We start from the raw sequence: 12,190 nt of genomic DNA, 5'->3' as shown, positions 1-12,190 counted from the left end.
ACAGAATGCAGCTCATTAGCAGCTACATTCTCTCCAACTATTGCAGCTTCCTGATGATTAGCCTCAAGGGAAAAATCAGAAGCATGGGGGCATGGAAACAGCCTGCTCCAAACAAAGAATATGTGTAGAGAAAATGGATGGACTTTCTAAATAATCCAGAAATGGGATCAGCATACTCAACCACTGTCATGATATTTAATAGGGCTGCACGAAACAAAAAGAGGGAAAGGGGCCAGGAGGCTTCCTTGGCTGACCAGAGAAATCCAGAGCAGCCTACAGGCCAAAAGGGGAGCACATAAAAACTGGAAACGGAGAGATCACCAAAGAGGAGTATACCTCCTCTGTTCGTGCTTGTAGGGAGGCAGTTAGACGGGCCAAAGCTACCACGGAGCTGAGGATGGCATCCCAAGTAAAGGATAACAAGAAATTGTTTTTTTAGATATATAGGGAGTAAAAGGAAGGCCCAGGGAGGAATAGGACCCCTACTAAATGGGCAGAAGCAATTGGTGACAGACAGGGGGGACAAGGCTGAACTCCTCAACGAGTTCTTTGCTTCAGTGTTCCTAAGAGAGGGGCAAGACAAGTCTCTCACTGGGGTTGTAGAGAGGCAGCAGCAAGGCGCCAGACTGCCATGCGTAGACCCTGAGATGGTGCAGAGTCACTTGGAAGAACTGGATGCCTTTAAGTCGGCAGGCCTGGATGAGCTCCATCCGAGGGTGCTGAAGGCACTGGCTGACATCATTGCACAGCCACTGGTGGGAATATTTGAACGCTCGTGGTGTACAGGCCAAGTCCCAGAGGATTGGAAAAGGGCCAGTGTGGTCCCCATTTTCAAGAAGGGGAGGAAGGAGGACCCAGGCAACTATAGGCCAGTCAGTCTCACCTCCATCCTAGGCAAAGTCTTTGAAAAAATTATCAAGGCTCACATTTGCGAGAGCCTGGCAGGACAAATTATGCTGAGGGGAAACCAGCACGGGTTCATACAAGGTAGATCATGCCTGACTAATCTAGTCTCTTTTTATGACCAGGTTACAAAACGCCTGGACACAGGAGTAGGGGTGGATGTCATATACTTAGATTTCAGGAAGGCTTTCGATACGGTATCCCACCCCATACTGGTGAACAAGTTAAGAGGCTGTGACTTGGATGACTACACAGTCCGGTGGGTGGTGAATTGGCTAGAGTGTCGTACCCAGAGAGTCATGGTGGATGAGTCGGTTTTGACCTGGAAGGGTGTGGGCAGTGGGGTCCCACAGGGCTCGGTCCTTGGACCGATACTCTTTAATGTCTTCATCAGTGACTTGGACGAGGGAGTGAAGTGTACTCCGTCCAAGTTTGCGGATGACACAAAGCTATGAGGAGAAGTGGACAGGTTCCCGGAGGGCAGGGAAGAGCTGCTAGCAGACCTGGACAGGTTGGACAAGTGGGCAGAAAACAACAGGATGCAGTTCAACAAGGAGAAATGCAAAGTGTTGCACCTAGGCAGGAAAAATGTCCAGCATACCTACTGCCTAGGAAATGACCTGCTGGGTGGCACGGAAGTGGAAAGGGATCTTGGAGTCCTAGTAGACTCCAAGATGAACATGATTCGGCAGTGTGATGAAGCCATCAGAAAAGCTAATGGCACTTTATCGTGCAACAGCAGATGCATGACGAATAGATCCAAAGAGGTGATACTTCCCCTCTGTCGGGCGCTGGTCAGACCGCAGTTGGAGTACTGCGTGCAATTCTGGGCACCGCACTTCAAGAGGGATGTGGATAACCTGGAGAGGGTCCAGAGAAGGGCCACTCGTATGGTTAAGGGCTTGCAGACCAAGCCCTACGAGGAGATACTAGAGAACCTGGACCTTTTCAGCCTCCGCAAGAGAAGGTTGAGAGGCGACCTTGTGGCTGCCTATAAAGTTCATCACGGGGGCACAGAAGGGAATTGGTGAATATTTATTCACCAAGGCGCGCCCGGGGGTTACAAGAAACAATGGCCACAAGCTAGCAGAGAGCAGATTTAGATTGGACATTAGGAAGAACTTCTTCACAGTTCGAGTGGCCAAGGTCTGGAACGGGCTCCCAAGGGAGGTGGTGCTCTCCCCTACCCTGGGGGTCTTCAAGAGGAGGTTGGATATGCATCTAGCTGGGGTCATCTAGACCCAGCACTCTTTCCTGCCTATGCAGGGGGTCAGACTCGATGGTCTATTGAGGTCCCTTCCGACCCTAACATCTATGAATCTATGAAACTTTGGTTGTTGATTCAGTTCGGAGGCAATTCGGCCCAATTTGGCGGCCAAATCTCTGAATCCAAATCGGATCAGGAGATCCGTTAATCTCTCCAAATTGAATCAGAAGCCTCTGATTTGATTCGGAGAGATTTGATGATTAGGACATAGACACAGCTTTATATGTTGTTTCTACATACCTCAAGGTACCAGGCGGCTTGTGAACGCTTGAGATAGTAGGGAAGAAGGACTGTCCCACAGGAGCGCAGGGGGTGGTCTCCAGCACATGCAGCAGCAGACCCAGAAGTGGACCAGAAGCACTTCCGGTCCACTTTGAGTTCTCTGCAGAGCATGCGGGGGACCCCTCTTTGCCCCCTGGCTCCGCAACTGGTGCCTCCTGGGTCTGGGGTGGGTAGCTGGGGTCCCCCCTCATGGCCCATCACCAAGCCAGAGGGGGGGTGTGGTGGTGGGGGAGGGGGTCCTCCTGTGGGATGCTCCATCCACCCTACCATCTCAGCGTTCAGGAGCTGCGCCTGGTACCTCGAAGCATTTAGAAAAACCATATAAAGGTATGTCTATGGCTGAATCGCTGATTCTCCAAATCAGAATTGAATCTTCAGATTCGGCTGAACTGAATCAGGACAGTGATCCGAATCAACAAATTGAATCACTGTCCCCCAAAATCGGGCCGAATCTGAATCAAACAAGGCCTGCTTCACAGACCCCTAATATTTAACACAACATGTGTAAGAGCCATTAAAAAAGTTTTAATGAAAAGTAAATGTAATGAAAATGAAAATCTTCTGTACTCTTTTCTACTTAAGGCTTTTCCTTTTAAAAAGTGAATGTATACCAGAAATGTATCATGTTTCTTAAACTTTTCTATTCCAAGTTGGTCTCCACATTTGTAGCATGTTTTCACTCTAGGGAGTGGTAAACAGGAGCTTTAAAAACTGCTACTATTAGGTGTGCCATAAATATCAAGGGACAAGAAAGGATATTGTATATTCATGAATTTAGGACCTTTTAATGTAATTCAGAAGTCACATCACTTTTTTGTAGGCATCTCAAAGTACAACATACAGAATTTATCACAAATCCTCTTCTCTTATTTTCTCAAAAACGCGGTCCTCTTCATTTGGCCTAACAAATGTCCTTTTTCTTGGTATAAAACCACAAATCTGAAGAGAAACAGGTACAGTTAGATAGGACTTACATATTACTTATTATACTTTTAGCCAAGGAAGTTGACAGAACTAAGATAATGATCAATGTTACTAACTAAAGGGAAAAAAAGTGAGAGATGCAGTTCTGTTTTACTGTTGTAGTAGCTGGCATTTCTAGACCAGTATTTTGGAGTGGACAGAGCTTATGTATAGGGGATTCATCCCAGTGATTACTACTTGCTTACAATAATGTTTATTTCACTGCATTAAAGGTAGTATAAATTGGGACATGCAGATCTGCATTTTACTAGTGTTTCTGTTCCTGAGAAACTACAGCCCAGTCCAAACATTCACATATTCATGCTAATATGACCAAGCAGACCCACAGTCTACTCATGTGTACTTATAAAGGATTATTGTGTATAAAAGTTAGGCACGTGCAAAAATGTTTGTATAAATGGGGTCTACATCAATAATTTATCCCTACACACTGCAAATATATGTTTCATCTTCTGCCTTCAGAATGCCAATATTGTTCCAGGCTTTGATAGGACACCAGCATAGGCGGAGGGAGAAAATATTAAGGGGTGGGTGGGAAAGAGAGGGCTTAGCATAATTGTGCACACACATACTGCCCAGCAGGTAAGTCTGTGGAGGGGAAGGGGTTGGGGAGCAGACTGAGGCCCCCACAGTGAGGGAGTGGGGCAGGGGCAAATGGGGCCCCAGGGCAGGTCATGGGACAGTCAGAGCCTGGGCGGCTCAGCCAGGGGGCTCCTGCCACTGTGCACACCACAGGGGAGGCATGGGGGGCACATACCCCCCAGATTTGTGTGCTGAGCAGAGGAAGGCTGCTACTGCAGGCTGGGGCTCTGTGCCCCGCTGCCACTACCTCAGGAGCTATGTGATGCCATGTCTGCAGCGCATCCACTGCCCACCCAGCAGCAGCAGGCACATAGCGTTGCGCATAGCTCCCATGGCAAAGGCACTGCTCCATGGTTGGGGGTGGGGGTGGGCTAAGCCCTGTTAGCCCTAGTCTTCCACTGCCTGTGGACACCAGACTTATTCCAACAAATGACAGACTCTGCTCCAAGCTTTCCTACCAAGCAGTCACCTGACTGCTGTAAAGCTATAAGTGTCTACTAGTGTGACATGCCATTTGTCGCTTACTGTCTATATCTGGGAAATGTAGAGAACGTCTTGCATATCTTCCAAACAGCTGATATCTTGACTCGTACATTAAACTGTTTAATACTATAAAAAAGTATTTTATAAATATTATGGCAGCCCTGTTACAATCTTCTCCGACAGCAATTATCTGTACAAAGTTTTGTTTATGATACTATAATTACTAGGTAACACTAGTTACTTCAGCTCCCATGTTCAGAAACTCTTAAAGGATTCAGTCATTCTAAGTTTGGTAGATGTTTGAATACTCCATAGACTGTGCATATGGATTTTTGTTTTAATCACCTGCTTGGTAATAAAATTCTTGCTTCTAGCCAGCGCTCCCTCTAAATTGTGTGGCATGCACGACTGCGCAGGCGCTCCTGGCAGCATGGTATGAGCATACTTGCGCAGCCGCACAAGCCACACAGCTTAGAGGGAATGCTGCTTCCAACTCAGCAGACTGTTCTTGATCTTCCTATTAACTAACTTTTGCATCTGTACTGGATAATCTACACAGAGGTTATTTATGGGCTATCCTGCTAGCACTACATTGTGCTGCCCTTGGGCAGCACAAGAAATCAAGATCAGATTTCTGATTAGGCAGGAACCACCTGGTTTAGCACTGTAAAAATCCCTCCTGGGCTAGAAGATTAGAAAGGCCTTTGAAAACTATGATGGGAGAAAATAAAGAGACGGTCTAAATAACTCTGCTCCCCCTGTATGAAAATTTACAGGCCAATCTTTATCCTTAGTTTCTAAAACATCTTAAACGGCAGTATAAAGACTTGAAAAACAGGATAGAACAGGGATGCCTCAAGCAGCTTAGTTTTTAACTCTCCCACGTGTTTTGATATGTTCAACTAAATAAGATTAAAGATTTCAGTGGATTCATTGCCCATTTGATAGCTTAACAGTGCATATCACAGATGGGCTGTGTAACCATCAAAATCCTGCAGATTGTTAAAACTAACTGACAGAGCTAATACTCTGTAGTCTGGTAATCCTAAAATCAGATGCAAAAATGATCAAGGAGGACCTAACCCATTATTGGTTTTATAAGTCATGAAGAGGATTTTACAGGCTATACATAAAGTTGCTAGTATTCCTTGCAAATATTCAATAAAAGGGCTAATACTCAAGAGAAACATCAGCTCAAGCAAGCACTTTGATCTATATCAAGTGAACAGTTTAGAGGTCACTAAACATTAAATTCACTGCAGTACAAACAACCCTCCAGATCACAAGAGCCTTTAAAGCCTAATTTAAATACTCTGTAGAGGGGCTCTCTGTACTGGGGTGAATGTCATCCTAAAAATATCAGCAGTGAAGTTATATGAAACATATGTTTGAATGGAAAGAGATGCCCTGAACAGGTATGGTCACACATTGCCAAGCAAGAGTAGTAACATCTGTGACAGCTAAATATGTGCCCAGAGGAGACTAACCAGGCAAGTCCTTAGGTCCCTAATTCAATCCTTACTAAAGCTACATGAACCTTACTAAAGCTACATATCAAGAATGACTTAGCTTGTACATGAAAAAGGGAACTAAAAGTACAGGATATCTGTACACCAATGTGCATTTTTATATTGCAATTGCCATATTGGACTCAGTGCCATGGTCCATTTAGAGTAGTATCCTGCCTAGAATTGTGGCCAGGACCAGGTACTCCAGAGGACAGGACATAAGTCTACAAAAAATAATTTAATAATTTGGTCAGGGAGAAAATTTCTTCCTACCTTCTGGCTGGGGAGAAGACCATGTGGCCTATTTAAATTTTGCCTGAATCCTGGTACAGTTTTATCTTGATTTCATAGATTCATAGATGTTAGGGTCGGAAGGGACCTCAATAGATCATCGAGTCTGACCCCCTGCATAAGCAGGCAGGAAAGAGTGCTGAGTCTAGATGACCCCAGCTAGATGCTTATCTAACCTCTTCTTGAAGACCTGCAGGGTAGGGGAGAACACCACCTCCCTTGGGAGCCCGTTCCAGACCTTGGCCACTCGAACTGTGAAGAAGTTCTTCCTAATGTCCAATCTAAATCTGCTCTCTGCTAGCTTGTGGCCATTATTTCTTGTAACCCCTGGGGGCGCCTTGGTGAATAAAACCTCACCAATTCCCTTCTGTGCCCCCGTGATGAACTTATAGGCAGCCACAAGGTCGCCTCTCAACCTTCTCTTTCGAAGGCTGAAAAGGTCCAGTTTCTCTAGTCTCTCCTCATAGGGCTTGGTCTGTAGGCCTTTAACCATACGAGTGGCCCTTCTCTGGACCCTCTCCAGGTTATCCGCATCCTTCTTGAAGTATGGCGCCCAGAATTGCACGCAGTACTCCAACTGCGGTCTGACCAGCGCCCGATAGAGGGGAAGTATCACCTCCTTGGACCTATTTGTCATGGATCTGCTGATGCACGATAAAGTGCCATTGGCTTTTTTGATGGCTTCGTCACACTGCCGACTCATGTTCATCTTGGAGTCTACTAGGACTCCGAGATCCCTTTCCACTTCCATGCCACCCAGCAGGTCATTCCCTAGGCTGTAGGTGTGCTGGACATTTTTCCTCCCTAGGTGCAGCACTTTGCATTTCTCCTTGTTGAACTGCATTCTGTTGTTTTCTGCCCACTTGTCCAACCTGTCCAGGTCTGCTTGCAGCTGTTCCCTGCCCTCCGGCATGTCCACTTCTCCCCATAGCTTTGTGTCATCCGCAAACTTGGACAGAGTACATTTCACTCCCTCGTCCAAGTCACTGATGAAGACATTAAAGAGTATCGGTCCAAGGACCGAGCCCTGTGGGACCCCACTGACCACACCCTTCCAGGTCGAAGCCGACCCATCCACCACGACTCTCTGGGTGTGACCCTCTAGCCAATTCGCCACCCACCGGACTGTGTAGTCATCCAAGTCACAGCCTCTTAACTTGTTCACCAGTATGGGGTGGGATACCGTATCGAAGGCCTTCCTGAAGTCTAAGTATACGATATCCACCCCTCCTCCTGTGTCCAGGCATTTCGTAACCTGGTCATAAAAAGAAACTAGATTGGTCGGGCACGATCTGCCTGCTACGAACCCGTGCTGGTTTGCCCTCAGCATAATTTGTCCTGCCGGGCTCTCACAAATGTGAGCCTTAATTTAATGTGAGATTTCTTTCACCAATGTCTCCCAAAGGGTCAGCTCTGTTGCTTTCCAATTTATGTATTTGGTTATTGTTCAGCTAACATTTTAACTGAACATATCTAATTCAGTGGATGTTCCAAGTATTAACCATGAGCATGGGTTGGAGCAATTGCTACCTGCAATTAGTGTTGTGTTATAGGTCACTCAGTGTGTTCTTCCTACTCTCTCACTGGATAACTGCCATGAAGGAGATTACAAGACTAGTGCACAACACTTCCAGAGCAAATCCTTGTGCAAGTACATAATCTACACAAACACTTGCAAGTGGCTACGTGCACCTGCACACATACATGGAACATTTTTACTTTCTGCAATCAAGATTCCGCTCAAACACTTCGGCAAAAATCAAAGAGTAGCAGATTGTCACTAAGCCCATTAATACAAGTTAGCATTTTTAGTCTAAGACGCTTCAAGTTTTCTTCCAGCCTTCATCCAATTCTAATCCTTTTTCAATGGAAGCCTGCCTAGGTGAGGAACCCCATTATTTGGCGCAAACAATGTTAATAAGAAAATCTGCTTGTAATTATAATTTCAGTTACTTAATTGTTTCACTTACCTGGTTCTGTTGGATGCTAGAATTTTTGCTTTTACTGGTTTCAGGCATCTCAATCTGCTGAAGAGAATAATGAGATTAGCATATAACAACAAGCCTAGAGAAAGCAAGTACAAAGACACACCACACTCTACACAGACAAACCAAACTGGTGCCAGGACCGGATTCCAACGAAGCCAGTGGAAGCTGCACATTAATAGTCCTGTTCATAGTCACTCTAGCTGTCCAGCAGTAGCAACAGAAGCTGAATATTAGACACCACTACATTTAAAACTTTAAAATTTACCTATCTTACAAATAACTCAGAAATCTAAAGATTAAAAAAATAGTTTCAAAATTCAAATCAAAATCACCTATTTTTGGTAGTTCATTGTTTAAAACTGTGAAAACAGAAGTCATTTGTTGCCTTCTTGTTCATTTTATGAGCAAAGTGTCACATGCACTTTTTTCGCCCCACTCAAAGAAAAAGACTTAGACAAAACAGCAGTCTCAGTCTCTTTGGATATAGGAATGTTAACAAAGGTATTATTAACATTAAGCATTGGGATACTGACCACTGGTGCAGAAATGCCTGGAAGTACTACAGATTTAAATTTAAAGCTTCTTATGTAAAAGCAACAACGAGGAACCTTCTGGTAACAAGTTTTAATTTTACTATGTATTAAAATTCCCTATATGAAGAGGCAGATTGCTTCCAATTTTTTTAAAGGATGTTTCTTAGATCACAATAAAAACTGTGAACAACTCCATTAGGGAAAATGAAGATTCAGGCAAAAATACAGTTGTCAAGATGGATACATGAAAAACAGTGATGGTACCAGCATGCTTTCCTGTGTGTGAAAAATAAAATCTAAATGGGAAATGAAAGAGACCAATTTTAAACATTCTTCTGGCAAGAGGTCATCTTTAAAACAGCATTTTTTGTGACATTTCCACCCTCGTTATCAATTAATTCTGTGACAACATATAAAATGTTGGAAGCCGCAAAAGCTGCTATACTAGGACTCCCTCTAACTCAGCTGAAATGAGGTTGGCAGCAGTGGAAGCTCTGTTCCCTTAAAAGGTCCCCCAGTATAGATGAAACCACATGCGATTCGCAGCCAGGCTGACGCATGCAGGCTCCAACAGTTGCACTGACAGCCTGACTCACCAGTTCTTGCTCTTTGGTCGTCTTCATCAGCTGTTCTGATATCATTTTTTTAAAGCAGCTGCTTAGCAGAAATGCCTTATAATGGATAAACAGAATGGATTTTAGCTTCTCTTATTAAAAAAGTTTCCTCAACTTTCCTGCCCTCCCAGTCTGTAACCCAGTTCTTAGTCTTGGAATTTGGTTAGATTTTACTTCACATTTAAAATGTGTGCAGTCAAACCTACTTGCTGTTTTTATCATTGGTCCTGTAAAGTAAGCTATTATTTTATAACTGCCTACTGTGCACAGCTGTGAGGCAGTTCAAATGCACTTCAGGCTAGTTTAGACTATTGAAATGTGGCATTATCTGCATCAGTACAAGTACCTATTCCCACTTCTAATGTGTCCTAGTGTCATAAGTGTTGAGAATCTAGAATTTCAAGAACAGAAAATGGAAGTGGCAGGAATTTTATTCCCCTGAAAAGTCAGATCCCATGTGCTGTCGTTCACATGCATCACTACAATCTCTGGGAGCCAGCACTACTACCATTACACCTTACATAGTTAGTGTCCACGTGGACTGAGGCACCAACATGTTAGCTTGCACAGTTCGACTGGGGCCTGATGCAAAGTCAAAGTTACTGGGAACTTAATAGGCTTCTGGATCAAGCTCTTGGCCCTTCCAGATGCCAGCAGCTTTCAAAGCTATATATTCTTCTTTTTATTTTTAAGAGGTAAGATTCCTCACTCACTGGAGCAAATCAAGAGCTTAATTTAACAGGTTCAGCAGAAGAACTAACACAGGAATTTCAGTTGTCTGTTCTCTCATGCCAGCAACCCAGTAGAAAAGCTGCCTCTGCTGAACGCTGGTTATTTGGAGAGGGGTCATGTTCTCGTAAAATGTAGAACAGCAACAAATAAATATGCTGCTACATAATTGTGCAGATTATAAAGAGTCACACTAGAATGCAGAAGTAATGAATGAAAAAATATGAATTTTGATTTCACTTGGAAAGTTCTCACTGCTACTAAGTGGGGGTTGAAGAAGGCAAGAGAAGAGAAGGAAGGAGAAATGGTTTATTTGAAGAATGAACCTCTTCTTCCTTTTGTTTTTAAAAAGTGCCAGAACCAAGACACCCAGAATCAAAAACACCTGCAGAATCTACATAATTTAATATTTCTACTAAGCATCATAACTATATATTTGCCATGTCTCTTTTGAGATTTTTAAAAGAGCTGCCAGAAATTAGATGGGAGGGATGGGACACTAATGGGGATATGCTTACAATATGCCTACATAGATTGAGTGCCACTATGAAACTCGTTTTATTTATTTAACCTGGATTTGGGCAAGAGGCTTATGTGCTCCACATGCCATTTGGAAGATGGGCTCTTTAACCCGTCGGGAATGCTTAAAAGCCTGTGTTTGTAGACAGTCACTAGGCTAGTAAATAATAAAGAAGTCAGCATTGCCTCATACCATGTTAACTACAAGACATTTCTCACACCATGAAGGAAACACCCTGCCCCCTGCACTGTGAGGTATTTGAGCTCTCATATAACACTGTTCCTAGACTAAGCTGGTATAGACAGCTGCTGCATCCAGCCACAGAAGCTGTACATGATTATTCTAAAAAGTAGAAGTCAGGCCCATTGCCTAGCAGCTTACCTTTCTTTGCTGGCCAACTTTTTACTGCCTCAAAACTAACCTGTTTTGTGTAAAAGACTATCCATTTCCATGTGTCTGAATCATTGTACTCAAACCTGAGCTCCAGGGTCTCACCAGTCCCTTCATCATTTGCATCTGTAACAGCACCCTGAAAAGCAAGGGAAACAGAAGAAACAGCTACAAAGTGGCATTAACTCAGATTTAAGGCTGGACTCTTTCACTTTATGCCACTTGGCTGAAGATATTCCAAAGTGGCTAGAGTTCTGTATTGGAACAGTGCCCCTTTATGCATGTGGGGAATCTCCACCAGTTGGCTAACGTGGCCCCTGCTGCCTCCTACACTGCTCTACTTACAGTCTGCCATATGGGAAGACAGCTGGAGTGCAAAGGACTGCATCCAGGGAAGGGAAGAGACCTTGTCAGAATGATGCATCTCCATGCCCAATTTGCCACAGGCATCAAAATCAATAAAGGATTTTATGTTAAGAACTAGGGAACTACAAGCAGCTCCCAACACCATTAAGCCTTCCTTCAGGGGAAAGAAAGGGCAGAAGAAGAAAATTAAAATCTATTTAAACTGAGCATAGAAAGGTGTGAAGCCAGCGAGATACTTACTAGAAAGGTGACCTGCCAGCACCTCACTCTGTTGATCTTGAAGCTGATTACTTTGGTCTGATTAGTAGGCAGTTTTACACAGCAGTAAATCTCATTATTCCCCACATGGACATCGGCAGAACAGCCTACTTCTGGATAATCACAGGTGCAAGGATCAAGCTTTATGTATCCATAGTGCTGCACTTCACTAACGAGCTCTAAAAACTGCATCAGAAAGACAGAATTAGGAAGTCCTACAAGATTGATGTGAAGACAGGTGTGATCTAGTGACATGAGCAATGGGCTAAAAATGAAGGACTGAAGGTTTTTAGTCTCAGCTCTACCAACTAATTTTTGCCTATGATCAGATAGTACTTTCCTGTCTGCAAGTCACTGGGAATATAAATATGTAACCTCAAGATTCAATTTAAGAAGTTATTTCTCAGACAATTGGAAATCACACGCATGTCAAGGGTCTTCATCCTGCAGTATGTTCTCAATGTGTTTATCTTAATTTAACAAAACACTTTA

The 12,190-nt window shown here is 43.9% G+C and overlaps 1 protein-coding gene and 1 long non-coding RNA gene across 6 annotated transcripts in view; one reads left to right on the top strand and one right to left on the bottom strand.

Moving 5' to 3' along the window:
* SNX31 (sorting nexin 31) overlaps positions 1-12,190 on the bottom strand; it is a 53,225-nt gene that overhangs the window by 2,522 nt on the left and 38,513 nt on the right. For 2 of the 5 annotated variants that reach the window (XM_059723842.1, XM_059723840.1), the window contains 4 exons: positions 11,681-11,884; positions 11,106-11,213; positions 9,418-9,492; positions 8,271-8,327 (listed from right to left, as the gene is read on the bottom strand). In XM_059723842.1, coding sequence (XP_059579825.1) covers positions 8,271-8,327; positions 9,418-9,492; positions 11,106-11,213; positions 11,681-11,884 — 444 coding nt within the window. Of the gene's footprint in view, positions 1-3,210; positions 3,392-8,270; positions 8,328-9,417; positions 9,493-11,105; positions 11,214-11,680; positions 11,885-12,190 lie in introns of those variants that run through there. The other 3 variants (XM_006260915.4, XM_019495748.2, XM_059723841.1) reach the window with 3 other exon arrangements.
* Positions 1-12,190, top strand: part of LOC109285214 (uncharacterized) — a 57,104-nt gene that overhangs the window by 6,757 nt on the left and 38,157 nt on the right. The window lies entirely within an intron of this gene.

Source organism: Alligator mississippiensis, chromosome 3 (genome assembly GCF_030867095.1).
Source record: "Alligator mississippiensis isolate rAllMis1 chromosome 3, rAllMis1, whole genome shotgun sequence".
Taxonomy (NCBI): domain Eukaryota; kingdom Metazoa; phylum Chordata; order Crocodylia; family Alligatoridae; genus Alligator; species Alligator mississippiensis.
The sequence above is the reverse complement of the archived record's forward strand: the minus strand, read 5'-3'. Positions and strand labels throughout refer to the sequence as shown.